The 22,049-nt window shown below is 40.5% G+C and overlaps 1 protein-coding gene across 1 annotated transcript; it reads right to left on the bottom strand.

Moving 5' to 3' along the window:
• Positions 1-3,137: 3,137 nt before the first annotated feature.
• LOC144309929 (putative ankyrin repeat domain-containing protein 26-like protein) lies at positions 3,138-15,587 on the bottom strand. The gene is made up of 4 exons (XM_077890877.1): positions 14,762-15,587; positions 10,445-10,559; positions 10,114-10,287; positions 3,138-3,264 (listed from the first exon to the last, which is right to left on the bottom strand). The coding sequence occupies exons 1-4, from the start codon at positions 15,022-15,024 to the stop codon at positions 3,157-3,159; spliced, it is 660 nt and encodes a 219-aa protein (XP_077747003.1). The 5' UTR covers positions 15,025-15,587; the 3' UTR covers positions 3,138-3,156.
• Between the last annotated feature and the right edge of the window lie 6,462 nt (positions 15,588-22,049).

Consider the following 22,049-nt stretch of genomic DNA (forward strand, 5'->3'; position numbering starts at 1 on the left):
GTGTATCAGTGAGGATCCAAACAAGAGACAAACCACTTAGTAATTTCAACAGGGAACGTTTAATATAAAAAATGATGAACTATAACAGGAGATCAACTATAAAGATGAGAAAAGAAATCCAAATACCCTAAGGTGCAAGATTACCCAAGAAAGGTTACCCAAATGGGTAAATCCCAAGGCTGGGATTCAGGTCTCATTGAAGGAGATGTCGGAACTGCAGTCAGAGTTGCCCGGCCAAAGCTAGTCCGTGCTACAAAGCATGCAAACAGGAACTACCCTTCAGGAGTGCAGGGAGTCCTGTCTGATAAATGGATGTATAGGGAGGGTCAGGGAACAATGAGCCCACCGACAAGCAGAGCAGTGCAAGGCCTCCAGTGTATCATATGCACATGCAGAAGGATGCAACAAACCCCGTAGGGATACAGCAGAGTTAAGACTAAGGACTGGATGCAGAGAGTGAGTAGGGTGTCAACAGCATTTGCTAGGGGCATGGTATCCATTTTAGAAAGGTCACTGGCTGAGGCCCGGACTGCATGCTCTGGAGTGCACAGCTGGGAAGAGTACTTCTGATGCTGGTGAAGCGGGGTTAGCAAGGGAGGAAGAGAAAGGAAGGAGATAGGAAGAAGAGAAGAAGAAGGAAAGGAGGAGGAGAAGGAGACAGAGAACACAAAGACGATGAAGATGAAGATGAAAGAAGACGAAGAAGAAGAAGAAGGGAAGCAAACCGGAACATGGGCCAGGGCCAGTGCTCAATCTCCAGGCTAACAGGAACAACCCTCTGGGACACAAATGAGTTGAGGTTGGTAATTGGATGCGCAGAGGAAGTCAGACATACAGGACTCAAACTTCTCTGCCATCCATCGTGCTTCAATCACACCTTCTTTAGCAACTTTGGACCCCCCCTCCCAAGTTACCTCTTCTGTGGTACTGTCTTCAGACTTCTCTGTCCCACCTTCTCATTACTATCTCATCATCATTTAGTAATTCTTTATATTTACTTCCACTGTTTAAAATACTATGTCATATCTGTCTTCCGATTGGACCCAGACTAATATAGAGGCCAGGGAGTTGCACTCTTTGGATTTGTCTTCTAGAGGATCTACCATAGAGAGCACAGTTGAACTGCAGCTCAAAATGTAGACAGCTGCTACATTTTCATATCCACCGTAGCACTCACACCAAGGCCTTGTGTCTCTGCTAGGCTGTGTCCAGCCAATGACTTAGCACAGAAGGAATACAAGTCATTTCTGTCTCCCGTAGGACCCCTCTACAGGCAAGCTTCTGATGGGGACTCAAGATCAGAAAACCCCGAGGGCCTGTGCTCTGATTCTCCAACAGGGGCTTGCCCTGAGATCCACGGTACAACTTTTCCCCACCACTGACACCATGAATAGCATAGGGTCTACTGGATCCTGCGACCAAAGCAGTGAGGACTCCTAAGCACAGCCTGCACCTGCTGCACAATTCATCTGCTCTGAGACCACTGAAGTCTTGCATTCCTTAGTTTCACCAAGGTGTATGGATGAAACGAGTACTCAATGTAGGACAAGGTTTCCCAACCTTGTACCATGGACATGGTGGATTGTTGTGGAGGCCTCTCTTGGGTATGTTTACCAGCACTCCTGACATCGACCCACTAGATGCCAGCAACATCCTCAGTTGTGAGGATCGGAAATGTCTCCAGACGAATCTATTGTTAGCAGTGTCTATAGCTAATAATACTGCATTGTATACTTAAACTTTGCTAAGAGGGTAGAGCTTATGTTAAGTGTTCTTACCAATTAATTAATTAATTAATTAATGAGACCAGGAAGAGACTTTGGGAGGTGATGGGTAGGACTATGGCTTTAAGGCATTGATGATTTCACAGAGGTCTATACTTATCCACAAACTCACTGAATTCGATACATTAAGTATGTACAGCTTTTGACATGTCAAAAAACAGGTCTCCAGACACTGCCAAATGCTCCCTGAGGAGCAGAATTCTTCTCCCACCACCCCACCCCCAACGCATTGAGAATTAGTGGCGTAAAATATGCTACCTCCAGAACCCAAAGAGGTCTCCCAGTTTCTGTCTTTGTGAAAAGGTATTCAAAATGTGGCAATTTTTCTTTCACTCCTGCGAGAATATCCTGGCATGCCCACTGGATGCCTCAAAACTTCACGGATATGTCAATTCATGCCGTCTTACCAAGGGCCCAAAGCGTTATAGCCTCTTACTGATCCTCATGTCAAATTAGCATGGTGTCAATATGATAGGCCAATGAGATATTCTGGGGATGTTCAAATGGTCTAGCTCCATGAGTTAATAAAACGCTGAGGCAAATTAAATGAATGAACACTTTGCCTATACTCTATGAATATGAACTATTTCTGATTCACTAGCGGACTAGAAAAGAATGCATTTGCCAAATCAGTGGTGACACATACCATGTACCTGATGTCTTATCAATCTGTTCTGGAAGCAATAAGAGGCGCACAATAACTATGACTGGAATTACTCTTTGTTTAAGTTGACAGTAACTACAGATATTTGCCACAATCTATCCTGTCTCTGAATGGGCCAGACTAGTGAATCAAGCAGAAATGTGATAGAGCTCACCAGCCTTTCATCCTTTAGCACTATCCCACTGCACCTCTGCTAGGATGCAGGGTTGTTTTTGGTATACCCTACCAAATGAAGGCTTGGAGACAGTTTCAGAGGTTTCTGCTTGGACTCTCTAAATTTTTTTTTCTCAGTTATATTTCCTTATTCAGGAGAGACACAGAAAGAAAGGCAGAGACATAGGCAGAGGGAGAAGCAGGCTCCCTGCTGGGAGCCCTATGTGGGGCTCAATTCCCAGACTCTGGCATCAAGCTCTGAGCTAAAAAAGAAAAAACTCACAATTTCAACAAGAAACACTTTTAGCTACTGTAAAATCATACAGAAAAAAAAAAACTATTGCAAATGACATCAATCTATATTACAAAGGATTCTGAATTATACTATACAATGTTCTTCACCATGTCCTGTCAGAGTAATTGTTTTCTACCTAACCGATCACATGCTGACATTTTTCACTATACTTATAAATACTCTTCTTATTAAGTTAAACTTTCCGCCTTGAGAAATTGTTACCACTCTCGACCAAATACTAAGATTCACAAAAAAAAACCTTACCTTTTAGCGTAGTCAACTGCATTTATATTTGCTTTTTCTACTAAAAATGCCACCATTTTCTCTTTTTTTTCATTTATAGCAAGTAAAAGCGGTGTGAGGCCATCCTGTAGGAGTGCAAACAAAATTTATAATTTACAAAATTACATATTTGGATAATGAATCGTAAAAATTCTGAACGATCCTGTAACTTAAACATGTAACATAGAAAGTAAATAAAATTAGCCCTTTCGTTCTCAGCCCTCCATGGTTTCACCAGCTGCTCCTTCTTTTTAAAATACTGCTTTCTCACGGAGCGTGGGTGGCTCAGTTGGTCAAGCATCTGCCTTCAGCTCATCAGCTCAGGTCATGATCCCAGGGTCTCAGGATGGAGTCCCACCTTGGGCTCCCTCTGCAGCAAAGAGTTAGCTTCTCCCTCTCCTTCTGCCCCTCCCCTCCACTCGTGCTCTCTCTCCTGCTTGCTCACTCTCTGTCTCTCTCAAAAACATAAAGTCTTTTTAAAAACTAAAATAAAAATAATAAAATAGACCTCCTCTTCCTCTTCAACAGATTACCTGCAGTCATTCCACAAACTCGCTTCAAACATTGCCTGGCTCCAAGAATCTTTGCTTCGCTCACAATATATATCATGGTATACCCTAGTTATTTTCTTCTGCACCATCTAAACCAAAAGATTCTAGAGGGGAGGGGTTATTTTTTATCTCTGTATCTCCACTCTCTAAAACACAGTAGTAAATATTTAAAGTATCGTTACTGATTTTAATGGATATCTCCGGAGTAGTGTTTCTTCAATTATATTCCAAAGAACACATGATTTGCAAGAGATACTGTCCCCCAAAAGAAAGATTCAATGATCATCTATGTTTGTGAAACATTACAAAACTGCACTATACATCTAGCACAAATGAACCCCATTTACATTTGCTTATCCCCATTTGACAATTCCTTCTTTTGTAGCAAACATTAATACTTGAGAAACAAGAGTTCCCAGGGATATAGTTTTAAGAACTTTCCAATAAAGGTAAGGGTTTTCTCCAGGTTGTACAAACTTGCTGGATTCTCATCTATCAATGGTATGGGGATCCCAGATGTCAACATAAAACACTCCAGCTCCAAATGAGTCACTAAGGAGATGGACTCTGAATGAAAAGAGCTAGGTTTCAGGGCAGCTGGGTTGTGCAGGCAGTTGAGGGACGCTTGGTTTTGTCTCAGGTGTGATCTCAGGGTCGTGGGATCCAGCCCCACATTGGATTCGGGGCTCCCCTGGCACTGAGCACCAAGTCTGTTTAAGACACTCTCTCTCCCTCTCCCTCTCCACCTCCCCCACCCCCACAAGCCTGTGCATGTGTGTGCTGTCTCTCTAAAATGCATAAAGAAACCTTTTAAAAATTAAAAAGAAAAGTAAATAAATAAAAATAAAAGAAAGAAGCTTCAAATGAATTTTGACCACTTAATACTAAATAATCTTTGGTTAAGGTGGGCCCACAATGAGATGAGCACTCGGTGTTATTCTTTATGTGGGCAAATTGAACTCCAATAAAAAATTGTGGGTTTTTTTGTTTAAAATAAAAAATAAGAACAATAAAATATTAAAAATAAATAACTAAATAAATAGTCCTTGGACTTTCTCCTATTATACCATGATAAAGTTTTTTCTTAACTGTTAGAAAGCTCAGTATGAGATTTTTCTCATTTTTACCCTTTTATTCAAATTCAGTTCCATATAACATACTATTAGTTTCAGAGGTAGAAGTCAGTGGTTCCTCAGTCTTATGTAACACCCAGGACTCATTCCATCATGTGCCCTCCTTAATGTCCATCACCCAGTTATCCCATCCTTCCACTCCACCCCTCCAGTGACCTTCAGTTTGGCTCCTATGATTAAGAGTCTCTTAGGCTTTGTCTCCCTCAGTCTCTCTGGTTTAAGTTTTTCTCTTCTTCCCCTTCTCCTCTGTCTTGTTTCTTAAGTTCCACATATGAATGAGATCATATGATAATTGTCTTTCTCTGACTGACTCAGGGTATTACGCTAAGTGAAATATGTCAATGAGATTTTATTCTCAACTATACTCATTCTGAGAACCTAATGCACATCTACTTCTAAAAAAACCGGTTTGTATTCTAGTTTCTATTATCATTGCTATTTTTGATTATTTATAATTTAGACTAAGTGTAAATCAGAAATAAAAATGTCATGACTTACCAATAAAAATTCTAATACTAGATGAGCACTGGGTGTTTACATGTTGGGAAACTGAGATTAAGTAAAAACTATTAATCACAAATTCTAATACTGCTTTATACGGATTATTTTTAGTATAATAAAAGCTACTATGTAAATTGAGTATTTAGGGAATAATACCAAGGAGAAAGAGAATACTGTCTGGAATATGCATAATCTATCCAAGCAGAACCAGGATTAACCTCACATGGCTTGCAGATATTCCAAAAGGTACATGATTACTGTACATATATAGAAAAAATGTTTGTAAAAAAAACGACTTTCAATTCCTAACTTAGAAAATTCATCCCGAGGCACCTGGGTGACTCAGAGGGTGAACATCATGATCCCAGGGTCCTGGGATCGAGCCCATATCAGGGTCCCCATAGAGAACCTGCTTCCCCCTGTGCCTAGCTCTCTGCCTCTCTCTGTGTGTCTCTCATCAATTACTGAATAAAGTAATGAAAAAAATAAGGTGACAAAGAAACAGAAAATTCAATCCCAATCCTAAGAAATTAACATAAAATACAAAATATATATTATAAATTAATATGGAGTGTCTTGAAAATCTTGAAATCTTTGTCAACATATACCATAAAACAGTAATTGTAAACTCAATGGTTATGGAGGCAAAGCAGGTGACACGAGTCAGTGAAGACCCTAGGCGGGGACACGAGCAAACTGGAGACACACGCCTCCTATAAAGGGACAGCCTCTGCACAGCATACCAAACAGCAGCATGGGCTCAAGGTACCAGAAGTGATCTGTAAGAAAAGCTCAAAATCCAGAGTTCTACATGCGTGCCATAATTTTAAGTGTTAGCTCAACTGACAGTGGAAACTAAATACATCCAGGGGCTACATTTAGTCTATAGCCTACTTGTGTTTTTCTATTTGCTGTGACTGTTTCCAATGGCCGTGCGTAAAACAAATACTTGGACATCAAACCTTTCCTAAAGCATCAGGATCATGTTTTACCAACAAATTAGGCCCCACCTTCTAAGGAAAATTGCTGTGAAGACTCATTAACACCTACTGTCAGAATTTTCCAATGCTTGTTTCAACTACAATCTATTTGTATTTACTTCCCTCACATTGCTAACCGAACAGACAGGAGTTCAGAGGAATGCTGAAGCAAAGTTATTAAAACAATTACCATCTGTATTGTCACTAACTACATGCTGAATGTTTAACACAGTAGTGATTATGCACTATGCCAGGGCCCTATGAATTTGAAAGACATCCTAAGATAGTCTATCCCACAGCTTCAACTAAAAAAGAAGGTTCACGGATTTCTACTGCTGCAATTGGGAAAACCCTGCTTGTAATAATCAGAATGGTAGCAAAACACGTAAAATCTTTAAAGGGTCAGACTCTACTTATTAAAAGACTACTCATAAAGACTTCCCATCTGGGTGCCGGTGAATGACTGATAGTTGGAAGAAAAGGTAATTATTTTTCAAGCCAACAGAGATGACCAATAATTTTCATCTGTAATTCTCAAAGAGATACAGACAGATGAAAGGCTAATGTTGGAGAGAGTGGAAGGAAGTAGCCAGTATCCAACTTCAGTTAAATCTCTTCCAGAGATTTAATATTTTTACATCTCTAAATTTGTATATGTATACCTACCCATTCAGTAGTTGTTAGCCAAGAGTTGTAACAGAATCTCAAAACCCTATTTCCAAATTTCTGCGTACACACGTTATTGGATTCACTCCATCGAAATCTTCACGGGACAGTTTAGGCTTGTAAATTCTTTTAAATTCCCTAGTTGACTGTGATTCACCAGCACAAGTCTAGCTGAGAAGTAGTACAGTACACAACCATGCCAGTCTCCTCTTTCACCTATGTGGCCAATTCTCCCTATCACTTGAGGATTCAGCCAAAAACAGAAATGAGTCACTTATCAAACCTGCATTCAATTTCCATGGCTAGAGGTAGAACAAGGACTAGTAAACTCAAAATGCAACTTGATTCCATTATTTACACACTCCTTACATCCTTCCCATCAAGACATTCTAGATTTGCAAGCAGAGTTTAGACTCGTATCTAAGTGGCTATAGCTGCAAAATACTATACTGTGTTCTTTCCTCTGCTTGTCCACTTTTTGTTTTTTTTTTAAGATTTCTATTGATTTATTCATGAGAGATGAAAGAGAGAGAGAGAGAGAGAAAGAGAGAGAGACAGGCAGAGACACAGGCAGAGGGAGAAGCAGGCTCCTCCATTCAAGGAGTGCCATGTGGGACTCGATTCGGAGACCACGGGATCATGCCCTGAGCCGAAGGCATATGCTCAATCACTGAGCCACACAGGCGTCCCTTTTTGTGCCCATTCAACCACCTGTTTACTGCCAATCTGATGTCCTTAGAGTCCTCCTAGAATTGATCTCTATATAAGTTTACAACACACTCACTGGTTCGTAAAGTAAGAATTATTATCCCTGAAAATTGAAGACTCCTTACCTAAACATAAACACTAAGAAAAACAAACACAATCCCAAAACCTTGTCTTGATATTTCCCCTCACTTGCCAAATTTCTAAATCGCTCTGCATGTTCCTGACTGCTTTCTCCTTTGCCCCTCTTTTGTCCCTCTTAAGTCAAGGCTGATAAAAGACAAACTCTGACCGTGTTAATCAATCACTTTTTGATCAAATAGGAACTTCTCAACAGCAGCAAGATTTGATATTGTAAAATACACTTGTTTTGTGTTTTAAGACAAAGCCTATTTCCAAGGCAAATTTTGCTTTCCTCTGTTGTTTGACACTAAATAAGAAAACAAACTGGGTGAGAAAACATTTTTGAAAATAAAGTTTCAGAACACATTCTGTGTTCTCATAAATATTTGCCATAAATACATAAAAGAAACTTGCCTTCTCTAATGCTTCTTTAGAGGTATCATTATTTAGGGGCAACTGAGTGGCTCAGTCCGTTGAGCATCTGACTCTTGGTCTTAACTCAGGTGATGATCAGAGTTATAAGATCCAGCGCTGCGACAGACTCAGCGCAAAGTCTACTTCAGATTCTTACTCTCTTTCTTTTCCCTCTGCCCCCACAACACCCCCTGCTTGTACATGCTCACTCCCCCGCAAAAAATAAAATCTCACGGCTGAGTAATATTCCATTGTGGACATATACCACAGATTACTCAACAATTAGAAACAAAAAATACCCACCATCTGCTTCAACATGGATGCAACTGGAGGGTATTATGCTGAGTGAAGTAAGGCAATCGGAGAAGGACAAACATTACATGGTCTCATTCATACGGGGAATAGAAAAGAGTGAAAGGGAATAAAGGGGAAAGCAGAGAAAACGAGTGGGAAATATCAGTGAGGGGGACAGAACATGAGAGACTCCTAACTCTGGGAACCAAACAAGGGATGGTGGAAAGGGAGGTGGGTGGGGGGTTGGGGTGACTGGGTGACGGGCACCAAGGGGGGGGCACTTGACGGGATGAGCACTGGGTCCTGTGCTCTTTCTTGGCAAACTGAACTCCAACTAAAAAAATTTAAAAAGAAAAAACTAAAAGATAAAATAAGTACATAAACCCCAGAGTGTGAGGTGAAAAAATAAATAAATAAAAAAGCTTAATTAAAAAAAGGAAGGCAGGAAGGAAGAAGTATTATGGTAAGCCTGGGGGGCTCAGTGGGTCAAGCATCTCTCTCTGGTTATGGTCACGATCCCACTCCTGACATCAAGCCCCGTGCATCAGGCTACCTGGCTCAGTGGGAAGGCCGTTTCTTTCCCTACCTCTGCCTTTCCTCCCTACTCTTGTTTGCTCTCTCTCATATAAATACAATCTTCAAAAATAAAAAGTTTTGTTATTTAAAGCAAAAGCTTAGACAGTTATTTCAAAATATTTTCATCCAGGAAATGTTTGAGCTTCCAAATATGAAAAATCGACCCTATCTATGACACACAACAGTGTTTCTGCAAGGGCAGCGACTGAAGGTAATGCACGTCAAAGAAAGCACAGGGAGACTGGCAAGTGTGGTCATCACCAGCTCCCCATGCACACCTACCACCCCACTGAGGAAATACATAGGCTGAGCAGGAGCTACTCTCCGGAATGGGAGGCCTCACCGTGGTACATGGCTGGCAGAGTGGCTACCAGCACAAGCAGATACCACCTGTAGGATGTCATGACCTGATCCCCCTGCTCTCATCTTCTGAACCTTAGGGCCTAGAGTGCCCAAGGCCTATTACAACCTGCTGCTTTCTCCTCCCATTTACATTCACCCAAGCTACTCCTCTGGGTCACGGTCTCCTACTCATCCCCAGAAGCATCCATTTCCTAAGCCCCTGCACAGCTTTCGGCCTCCATCAACACCACACTCCCCTCTAGGCCTTCAATCCTTTGTGGGCTCTGAGGGCACCATCTACTCCCAGGCACAAAGGGGAAGATTTTCTTTCTGGGGTGGAAGGGTAGCTAGCAGACAGAATGTTTCCTTACTATATGCATTACTTTTCTCTTTCCCTCCCTCTGCCTTGGTTTTGGAGTTGTTTCCATGATGACAGGACCTGCTGTATAAAATTCAGTGTCGATGTCTTCATATATATATGTGCTATAGTACAAATATATCTACATATACATGTTGAAAAACCTTTTGCAGCTACATTTATTTATTTATTTACTGATTGATTTACTGATTGATTTACTGATTTATTTATTTATTTATTTATTTATTTATTTATAATGTGAAATACGTTGTAAAAAAAACTTGACCTGTACCTTGTTTTTGGCCTCTATATCTCCTTTATTCAAAAGCAGCTTGCGTGCTATTGAGATATTTCCCTCATAGGCCGCATAATGGAGAGCGGTGTTGTCCTTGAAATCCTTAGTATTTACATCAGCACCTTTTCTGAGAAGAATATCTACACATGCCTCTTCTTGGCATTGTACAGCCTGTCAGCATTATAACGAGAAACAGAATGTAAATTCTGGGAACTGAAAGGAAACATGCCACAAGTTTCACCAATGAGTTATGTTTAATTGCAACAAATGTTCATTCCAAGGACTTCAATCCAATCCACCTCAGGCAGACATAGGTGTGACCACCCACCTTCACGAGAGCTGTCCTGTTTTCTCCATCACGGAGGTTTAGCTGGCATTGAGAAAGTACCAGGATCTTCACCATATCTACACTCCCAATGGCACACGCCAAGTGGAGAGCCGTCCTGTGAGCATGAAAGGACTTGTCAGGAAATTACAGTGTACCTTTCCAAAACATTCAAATTAATTCACAGAATTGTAAATGTTAAATACTGTATTATTCTCATGACTCCAAAACAAAGATTTAGTTTTCTTTGGAAGAAAGTACAATATTTATTAGTGATTCTTCACCGCTCTATTAAAAGAGCAGCCTATCTGTTTAGGAAGAGCATGACCTCAGGAGGCAGCTCAACCTGGGTTTGATTCCCACTTTAACTCTGTCGCTTCACAGTGACCATTTAGCCTTATCGCAATTTCCTCATCCACAAAATGGGCATAAAAATAGTTGTCTCAGGTCGCCTGTCTGGCTCACTCTGAAGAGCATGTCACTCGATCTCGGGAGCCAGGGGTTCGAGACCCCTGTTGGTTATAGAGGTTACAAAACAATAGTAATAATAAATAAAATAAAAGGTACTTATCTCACAAGACCTCTTGTCGTGATCCTTAAATGAGGATCCATGCAAAGTTTTAGAATACTAGTTCCTAGCACAAATATTATTATAGCTATTACTACAACTTACAAAGACCCACTACAATTAGGGAAAACAATCCAATTATGCCCACTTTGCAGCTACGTTTAAGGATGAGCAAGAATACTCTATTTCAATGATTCCAAGATGCTCATTTTGTCACCTTTTAATATCTCTGACATCGGAATCCAATTTCTAATTCAAAATGTCTTAAAACTATAACTGGCATGATTTCTAAAAATTTCTTCTTGGTACATAAATAGTGGGGCATCATACAATCTACGGTGTGTCTTAAGTGAAATAATAGTGACATATACAACAGGTCTGTTGCACTTCTAGTCCTATGCTTGGAATTACATTGTTCAAGAGCTAAAATAATTTTCAGTAGTTGAAAGCATTATGAGAAGAGAGGACTAAAAGAACAAAAGAATGTTTTTAAAGCAACCCTTACTTTAAGTTTCAAGGGATTTTAAGTCAAAAGAAACTCAGGATTCAAATAAACGGGGAGAGTTCTTTTATTTTTGGGGGGGTGGTGGGAAGCTCATTTTACTAAGCATTTTAATTAATAGAAAATGTTTAGATTCATAGAAATCAAGTATTTTCAATTACCAATATTAGTATTTAGTATTATTGCAATGTCAAAAGGGCAGGTAAAGGTAATCTTTTACAATTTCTGATTCAGAAATGTTTTCCTTTGACAGGAAGTTCCAAGGAAAAGCTTCACGTGAGATTAAGTCCTAATACTTCCATTTAAAATTTCTCACCTAGGGGCACCCGGGTGGCTCAGTTGACTGAGTGTCCAACTTTTGGTTTTAGCTCCGGATGATCTCACGGTCATGAAGACAGACGCCCACATTAGGCTCCATGCTCAGGGTGGATTTTGCTTGAGATCCACGCTTTCCTTCTATTCCTCCCCTCCCATGACCTTCTCTTTTTCTTTTTACAATAAATACATCTTTTATCATTTACAAAATAAAATAAAATCTCTCATCTTAGGAGTGCCTGGCTTGCTCAGTCTGTAGAGCATGTGTCCTTAAATGTCCAGCCCCATGATGGGTAGAGAGATTACTTAAAAATGAAAGCCTTAAAACCTAAATACATAAAATTTCTCATCTTGCTCATACTGGGCAACATGGAGTCTTCTTTTTTAAGATTTTATTTATTCATGAGAGACACAGACAGAAAGCACAGACATAGGGAGAAGCAGGTGCCTCACGGGGAGACCAATGTGGGACTCGATCCCAGAACTCTGGGATCACTCTCTGAGCCAAAGACAGATGCTCAACCACTGAGTCACCCAGGAGTCCCTGAAGTCTTGTTAAAATTGAAAAGATCCTGAGTAGACTATGTCTGCTACATAACTTGTGTTCAGGTTTGTCTGAGAAATAAATGGACTGAAAGAATACATAAATTTATTTGGAGAATATAAATAATAGTGAAAGGGAATAGAAGGGAAGGGGAAAAAATGGGTAGGAAATATCAGAAAGGGAGACAGAACATGAAGACTCCTACCGCTGGGAAACAAACTAGGGGTGGTGGAAGGGGAGGAGGGTGGGGGTGAATGGGTGACGGGCACTGAGGGGGGCACTTGACGGGATGAGCACTGGGTGTTATTCTGTATGTTGGCAAATTGAACACCAATAAAAAATAAATTTATTATTAAAAAATTCATTTGGAGAGCTCTGTAGTTTTTAAAGATTTATCTATTTCTTGGAAAAAGAGAGAATGCAGGAGTGCGGTGAAGGGCAGAGGGGCAGAGAGATAGGGAGACAATCTCAAGCAGCCTCCCCATTGAACATGGAGCCCAACAGGGTGCTCAACCCCACAATCCTAACATCATGACCAGAGCCAAAATCAAGAGTCTGATGCTCAACAAACAGCCACCAAGGCACCAAGAAAGTTCAATATTTTTAAAGAAAACTTTTGTGAAGTAAACTAATATTTTTGAAATAGCAATAAAATGTGTATTTGCTATTTTTTAATTTTTTTTCAGAAGAGGGATACAACAAAAATTCTATAAGGTTTTGCAATACCATTTGTATTTTTTATTTTTTATTTTTATAAGGATTTAACCAAAATAAAATCATTAACCGTTCACTTATTAGATGTTATAAAGCTGCACATAATAAAAACATATGTATAGGTCATCCCCCGTGGCGCAGCGGTTGAGCACCGCCTGCAGCCTGGGGTGTGATCCTGGAGACCCAGGATCGAGTCCCACGTCGGGTTCCCTGTAATGGAGCCTGCTTCTCCCTCTGCCTGTGTCTCTGCCTCTCTCTCTGTGTGTGTCTCTCGTGAATAAATAAATAAAATCCTTAAAAAAATAAATAAAAATAAATAAAACCGTATGTATATATTTAATGTATGCGTAATACAACCTACAATACAGATAAAAATATTCCCCTTAGTTCTGAAGAGGCTAAAGGTTGTTAGAAAATACCAATCCTCTCCCATCAATTTTTTTTGAATAGGAAGAGGGGCGCTTAGGTGACTCAGTTAGGCATCTGCCTTTGGCTCAAGTGTAGGGGTCCTGGGATCGAGCCCTACATCATCAGGCTCCCTGCTCCATGGGTTTCTGCTTGTTGTCCCCCTGCCCCTCCCTGCTGCTTGTTTGCCTGGTCTCTCTCTCAAATGAATCGATAAAATCTCTTTAAAGTAAATAAGTAGAAACTATTTTTTGTCTACACAAGATTCATATTCTTGTTCTCCTGGATTAGTTCATTGATAATAAACCTTTCTTAGAATTTTTATGTATCTTTCCTATAGAAATCACAGATTTTAAGAAAATGAAAAATCCACTTAGAATCCAAATGTTTGAAGATAACTAATTTTATATTTGCACATCTTTTTGGCTAACTCAAAACCATTGTCTGCTTATATGTATGTATCATCAAAACAATTTTTCACTCATTTAATGATCCAAAGTACAGCTTTGCATGTTAATGTGTATCAATTATCTCTGCCACATTCAGTGGTCACATAGTAGTCCAGCCTCTGGATACACTGCCATTTACAAATACAGGCCATTAAGTGACTCCTTAATACACTGCTATTGTAAATAGTGCTGAGAATAGCATATTGTATATTATTTATTTCTAATTATTTCCTAAAGATATTTTACATCAATAAGCTTCATGGCTCAAGGAAATACTTATTTTTCAATGTGGTACATAACCACCAAACTATCTGAAAAGTCCAAAACAACTTAAATTTTAAGTAGTATAAGTAACATCATTCCTTATCTTCACAAAGCTTGAGATGGAAAATGGGATTTTATGCCTCTTTTTAAAATATTTTATTTATTTGAAATTAAGAACACCAGCAGAGGGGAGGGGGAAAGAGAAAAGCAGACTCTCCACTGAGCAGGGAGCCTCACCAGGGGCTAAGCTCCAGGACCCAGAGATCATGACCCTGAGAGGAGGTCAGAAGAGGCCAACTGACTCAGCCATCCAGGGGCCCCTATCTCATTCCTGTAATAACTTCCCTGTAAAACGAAGATGTTCTTTTTCTCCAAAACATATGTTGTAAATATTTTGCAAGTACATTCTCTTTTATTTTGCTAATATTACTTTCTGATTCAGAGGCGTTTTTTTTTTGTGTCTGTGGCTGAATCAAACTCCAGAATTTTTGCTTTTAATGTCATGAGCCCCTCTACTGCTCGCCCCGACTCCTCCCGCCCGCCTCAAAAGCCCTGTTACCTGTTCTTCCTGTCCCTTTTATTTAAGTCATGTAAACCAAAAACCAGCAACTGCTGTATCTCCTGCATTTTTTCTGTATCGCCCTCAATCACAGCTCTGTGGATTCCCCGGAGATCTTGATATCTGATGTGGTATCCGGGACCGGGGCTGTGGAAGCTGTCAACAGTCATAGTCATAGGCGGCGACCTGACCCTCAGAGGCCTGAGGTTGAAGCCGAAGCGCAGCAGGCCCCACCCATTCCGCGCTGTAGATCTCTTTTTCATAATGAAGCCGACAGGCTTCAGTGACACAGGTTTCACCGCCTCTAGTGCGATACACTCCCGCGCCAGCAATAAGGCAAGTGGGCCTCGCCTCAATGTCTCAGGGACTAAGCCCAACGACTTAGAATCTTCCTACGCAGAACCAGTGTAACCTAGCAACGCTGCTAAATGCGAATGCGCCTGCGCACCTCAGAAGCTGGCATCCCTGCGCATGCGCACAGAGGGCAGTGGCCAAGGGTGCCCAAAGCATATATGCGAGGAGGCCCAAGCCTCTCAAATCTCTGAGATCCCCTGTGAGCTGGCTGGCTTCCCTTTAGAAGTTGGTGGGATGACTGAGAATTTGGGGACATTTGCAAAATCCTCTGGGGTGTGGAAATGTAGTCTTCTGGGCCTGTGAGTGGCTCAGTGGTTGAGCATCTGCCTTTGGCTTCGGTCATGATCCGGGGTTCCTGGGATCAAGTCTTGCATCGCACACCCCACAGGGAGCCTGCTTCTCCCTCTGCCTATGTCTTGCCTCTCTCTCTCTCTCTCTCTCTCTCTCTCTGTGACTATCATAAATAATAAAAATTTTTAAAATTTAAAATAAAAAAAATAACATCACTCATTGAGCCCTGCACCACGCAGGGGGCTGATCAGCTCCCCCAAGTGCCCACACCTGAAAGTCAGCACAAAGGCCCCTCCACCAGAAGAATTGATATCAATCAATTAATAACCAAATTAATAACCAAATTTAAGACATACTTAGATAATAATACACTTATACTTGGTGACTTCAATCTAGCGCTTTCTACATTTGATAGGTCTTCTAAACACAACACCTCCAAAGAAACGAGAGCTTTAAATGATACACTGGACCAGATGGATTTCACAGATATCTACAGAACTTTACATCCAAACTCAACTGAAAACACATTCTTCTCAAGTGCACATGGAACTTTCTCCAGAATAGACCACATACTGGGTCACAAAACAGGTCTGAACCGATACCAAAAGATTGGGATCGTCCCCTGCGTATTCTCAGACCATAATGCCTTAAAATTAGAACTAAATCACAACAAGAAATTTGGAAGGACGTCAAACACGTGCAGGTTAAGAACCCTCTTGCTAAAAGATGAAAGAGGAAACCAGGAAATTAAGGAAGAATTAAAAAGATTCATGGAAACTAATGAGAATGAACATACAACAGTTCAAAATCTTTGGGATGCAGCAAAACCAGTCCTGAGGGGGAAATACATCGCAATACAAGCAGCCATTCAAAAACTGGAAAGAACTCAAATACAAAAGCTAACCTTACACCTAAAGGAGCTAGAGAAAAAACAGAAAATAGATCCTACACCCAGGAGAAGAAGAGAGTTACTAAAGATTCGGGCAGAACTCAATGAAATCGAGACCAGAAGAACTGTGGAACAGATCAACAAAACCAGGAGTTGGTCCTTTGAAAGAATTAATAAGATAAACCATTAGCCAGCCTTATTAAAAAGAAGAGAAAGAAGACTAAAATTAAAATCATGAATGAGAAAGGAGAGATCACTACCAACAGCAAGGAAATACAAAGGATTGTAAAAACATATTATGAAAAAAAAACATATTATGAATAGCTATACGCCAAATGGACACATTTCTAGAAAGCCACAAACTACCAAAACTAGAACAGTAAGAGATAGAAAACCTGAACAGGCCAATAACAAGGAAGGAAATTGAAGCGGTCATCAAAACCCTCCCAAGACACAAAAATCCAGGGACATGTGGCTTTCCCTGGGGAATTCTATCAAAAGTTTAAAAGAAGAAATCAGGGGATCCCTGGGTGGCGCAGCGGTTTGGCGCCTGCCTTTGGCCCAGGGCGCGGTCCTGGAGACCCGGGATCGAATCCCACGTCGGGCTCCCGGTGCATGGAGCCTGCTTCTCCCTCTGCCTGTGTCTCTGCCTCTCTCTCTCTCTCTCACTGTGTGCCTATCATAAATAAATAAAAGTTTAAAAAAAATTTTTTTAAAGAAGAAATCATACTTATTCTACTAAAGCTGTTTGGAAAGATAGAAAGAGAAGGAGTACTTCCAAATTCATTCTATGAGGCATCACCTTAATTCCAAAACCAGACAAAGACCCCACCAAAAAGGAGAATTATAGACCAATATCCCTGATGAACATGGATGCAAAAATTCTCAACAAGATACTAGCCAATAGGATACAACAATACATTAAGAAAATTATTCACCATGACCAAGTAGGATTTATTCCCTGGACACAAGGCTGGTTCAACACTCGTAAAACAATCAATGTGATTCATCATATCAGCAAGAGAAAAACCAAAACCATATGATCCTCTCAATAGATGCAGAGAAAGCATTTGATAAAATACAGCATCCATTCCTGATCAAAACTCTTCAGAGTGAAGGGATAGCGGGAACCTATCCAGAAAAGACCATATACTGGGTCACAAATCAGGTCTGAACCGATACGGAAAGATTGGGATCGTCCCTGGCATATTCTCAGACCATAATGCCTTAAAATTAGAACTAAATCACAACAAGAAGTTTGGAATGCACTTTGCAATATAATTCAAATTAGAAACCAAAGATGCATATCAATTTCGTTAACTAGTGACACTCAAATTTTTGTCTTCTGTAGAATTTGTAACATACCAATTTAAATGAAATTTATAACTAAAATTTATTCTTTTCCCTCATTTTTTAAAATAAATTTATTTTTTATTGGTGTTCAATTTGCCAACATACAGAATAACACCCAGTGCCCATCCCGTCAAGTGCCCCCTCAGTGCCCATCACCCATTCACCCCCCCCACCTCCCCTTCCACCACCCATAGTTCGTTTCCCAGAGTTTGGATTCTTTATGTTCTGTCTCCCTTTCTGATATTTCCCACACATTTCTTCTCCCTTCCCTTCTATCCCCTTTCACTATTATTTATATTCCGCAAATGAATAAGAACATATAATGTCTGTCCTTCTCCGATTGACTTATTTCACTCAGCATAATACCCTTCAGTTCCACCCACGTTGAAGCAAATGGTGGGTATGTGTCATTTCTTTTTTTTTATAATAAATTTATTTTTTAATGGTGTTCAATTTCCGAACATACAGAATAACACCCAGTGCTCATCCCGTCAAGTGCCCCCCTCAGTACCTATCACCAATTCACCCCCCCGCCCACCTCCCCTTCCACCACCCCTAGTTCGTTTCCCAGAGTTAGCAGTCTTTATGTTCTGTCTCCCTTTCTGATACGTCCCACACATTTCTTCTCCCTTCCTTTATATTCCCTTTCACTATTATTTATATTCCCCAAATGAATGAGAACATATAATGTTTGTTCTTCTCCGACTGACTTACTTCACTCCGCATAATACCCTCCAGTTCCATCCACTTGAAGCAAACGGTGGGTATTTGTCATTTCTAATAGCTGAGTAATATTCCATTGTATACATAGACCACATCTTCTTTATCCATTCATCTTTCGATGGACACTGAGGCTCCTTCCAGAGCTTGGCTATTGTGGACATTGCTGCTAGAAACATTGGGGTGCAGGTGTCCCGGCATTTCATCGCATCTGTATCCTTGGGGTAAATCCCCAACAGTGCAATTGCTGGGTCGTAGGGCAGGTCTATTTTTAACTCTTTGAGGAACCTCCACACAGTTTTCCAGTGTGGCTGCACCAGTTCACATTCCCACCAACAGTGTAAGAGGGTTCCCTTTTCTCCACATCCTCTCCAACATTTGTGGTTTCCTGCCTTGTTAATTTTCCCCATTCTCATTGTGGTTTTGATTTGTATTTCCCTGATGACAATTGATGCAGAGTATTTTCTCATGTGCGTGTTGGCCATGTCTATGTCTTCCTCTGTGAGATTTCTGTTCATGTCTTTTGCCCATTTCATGATTGGATTGTTTGTTTCTTTGCTGTTGAGTTGAATAAGTTCTTTATAGATCTTGGAAACTAGCCCTTTATCTGATATGTCATTTGCAAATATCTTCTCCCATTCTGTAGGTTGTCTTTGAGTTTTGTTGACTGTATCCTTTGCTGTGCAAAAGCTTCTTATCTTGATGAAGTCCCAATAGTTCATTTTTGCTTTTGTTTCTTTTGCCTTCGTGGATGTATCTTGCAAGAAGTTACTGTGGCTGAGTTCAAAAAGGGTGTTACCTGTGTTCTCCTCTAGGATTTTGATGGACTCTTGTCTCACATTTAGATCTTTCATCCATTTTGAGTTTATCTTTGTGTCTGGTGCAAGAGAGTGGTCTAGTTTCATTCTTCTGCATGTGGATGTCCAATTTTCCAGCACCATTTACTGAAGAGACTGTCTTTCTTCCAATGGATAGTCTTTCCTCCTTTGTCGAATATTACTTGACCATAAAGTTGAGGGTCCACTTCTGGATTCTCTACTCTGTTCCATTGATCTATGTGTCTGTTTTTGTGCCAGTACCACCCTGTCTTGATGACCACAGCTTTGTAGTACAACCTGAAATCTGGCATTGTGATGCCCCCAGCTATGGTTTTCTTTTTTAAAATTCCCCTGGCTATTAGAGGTCTTTTCTGATTCCACACAAATCTTAAAATAATTTACTCTAACTCTCTGAAGAAAGTCCATGGTATTTTCATAGGGATTGCATTAAACATGTAAATTGCCCTGGGTAACATTGACATCTTCACAATATTAATTCTGCCAATCCATGAGCATGGAATATTTCTCCATCTCTTTGTGTCTTCCTCAATTTCATTAAGAAGTGTTCTATAGTTTTTAGCCCACAGCAAATATAATTCTCAATGGGGAAGCACTGGGAGGCTTTCCCCTAAGATCAGAAACAAGACAGGGATGTCCACTCTCACCACTGCTATTCAACATAATACTGGAAGTCCTAGCCTCAGCAATCAGACAACAAAAAGACATTAAAGGCATTAAAATTGGTAAAATTTATTCTTAAGGCTGACCGTGAAGACCATTTAATTTATTAGCATTTGGCTGAACTAAACACAGAAAGGACAAGGAGAAAAAAAGAGTTGTGGCTGCAATACTACAAAAGAAAAGAAATCCTGCAATCTGCAAAGGAAACAAGTTACAATTAAAATGCTAATTGCAAAAAAAGTGAAATGCTAATTGCATATGTAATACACTGTTTGATACATGATAGGTCACTTCTTTTGGCTAAAAAGGATATAAATCAGACGATATGGCGGGGGGGTGTGTGAGTTACATGTTATACTTTGATACTGAAAACCCTTGCTTGTTAAGTCAAAATAAGCTCATGAAATTCATTAAGAAAACAAAGGAATCTGAAAGTAACATAGAGATACTGGCCCTCTGTCTTATTAGTGCTGAGAGAGAACACGAAATGGACAAGGTCTGACCCAAGATGGCACACTATCCTGCTATTATATTACTCCAGAATAATCACATCAAAAAGTGAGATCTGGGGATCCCTGGGTGGCTCAAGGATTTGGCGCCTGCCTTTGGCCCAGGGCGTGATCTTGGGAGTCCTGGGTGATATCAAGTCCCACATCTGGCTCCCTGCGTGGAGCCTGCTTCTCCCTCTGCCTGTGTTTCTGCCTCTCTCTGTATCTCTCTCTCTCATTCATAAATAAATAAATAAATAAATAAATAAATAAATAAATAAATAAAATCTTTAAAAAAACCATTAAAAACCAGTGAGATCTTTTAGTTCATGCCAGCCTTTCTCAGGCCTCACCCCAGCAGTTAGAAGGGGAGTACGTGTCTATCAAGAAAGACCTAATAAAAGATACATAGTTTTTTACAAGAACATAAACCTTAACTTTTTACAGTGCAACTCCCAGACCAAGAGCAGCCACTTAAAAAGAACTACATGGAAAGTTAATTACATCTGCTTTACCCTCTACATCACTAAGCTATACTGTCAGAAAAACAGATTTAAAATATAACATGGTGAAGGCACTCATCAGAATTAAATAGGGGAACAATGGTCATAAACAACTCGCAAATGTTAGTGGCACGTGACACTGGAGATTGATTACCTCACTCCTACTCTGTGGACACATGTCCTCTGGGAACTCTGCTCCCCATTTCCACACTCCTGGGCCCCCGTGCGAGAGCTTCTACCATTTGGAACAGCACCTGTGACCAACGGGGAGTGCACGGGTGGAGAAATGTAGCAGACAGTGCGCTGGCCCTCAAAGACTTCTGCCTTGCAGTGACACACTTTACTTCTTTTCACATTTCATTGACTAAAAAGTCACATGACCATAAGTAACATAACCTTATATGTGTCTGTGAACAGCAAATATCAGACAGTATACAGCAGGATGGATAGATGCTTACAACAATATACAAAATTCTTTTTCATTCCAAGTGAATCGTCTGAAAGAAATTTTAGGTCATACACACAAAAGCCTATGATTTCACTTCTGGCATGCAAGGTAGGTACCACTATTATCATCATTCACATATAAGGAACAGAGGTGCCACGAGGTCAGACAATGAGGTATTATCATCACACTGTTGGCATGATATTCTTGGCACAGCCAGAATCCAAGTCCAAGCAATGTAGCTCCACAGCCCCGGCCCTGAACTACCACCACAGATGTGTGTGCACCAGAATGGAGAGCCCGGGGATCTGCACACACGGAATACTCCTTACTACACCCAATTGACCATATAGCTAAGGCACTCCAAGAGAGGTGACTAGACAAACATAATGACAATGAAATGACCTCAAGGATGAAAGACAAAGGAACAAAAGAAAAAAGAAAAGAGGCAGCGAAAGGTCCACACTTGACCTGGATGAATAATGAAAGGTGTCCTGGAGGTTGCAGGATCCCTCCCTCTAGAAATTACCTTTAGTGCCTTGAGCCTCACACCAGACTCTCACTCATTCAATGAGTGGTAGCTGAGTGCCTAAGGGACCAAACTAAACTTCAAGGAGTACTACTCAGTCCCTCCTCCACCGAAATCAAATGGAGCTGGTGACAAAAGTTCACTTGTAATTCTATGCTAGATTCTGGGACACATATTCCTGTGATACTGTGAATATGGTGGTGATGTCTCCAAGTCA

This window comes from Canis aureus, unplaced genomic scaffold (assembly GCF_053574225.1).
Source record: "Canis aureus isolate CA01 unplaced genomic scaffold, VMU_Caureus_v.1.0 ptg000260l_RagTag, whole genome shotgun sequence".
Lineage (NCBI taxonomy): Eukaryota > Metazoa > Chordata > Mammalia > Carnivora > Canidae > Canis > Canis aureus.

What these genes read in the sequence shown, in the direction of transcription:
- LOC144309929 (XM_077890877.1), bottom strand. Translation starts at nt 15,024, where the DNA reads ATGAAAAAGAGATCTACAGCGCGGAATGGGTGGGGCCTGCTGCGCTTC. An exon ending in ACAGGACAGCTCTCGTGAAG is followed by an intron (nt 10,288 to 10,444) that starts GTGGGTGGTCAC and finishes TAATGCTGACAG; the next exon opens with GCTGTACAATGCCAAGAAGA. An exon ending in ATATAGAGGCCAAAAACAAG is followed by an intron (nt 3,265 to 10,113) that starts GTACAGGTCAAG and finishes GCACTCCTACAG; the next exon opens with GATGGCCTCACACCGCTTTT.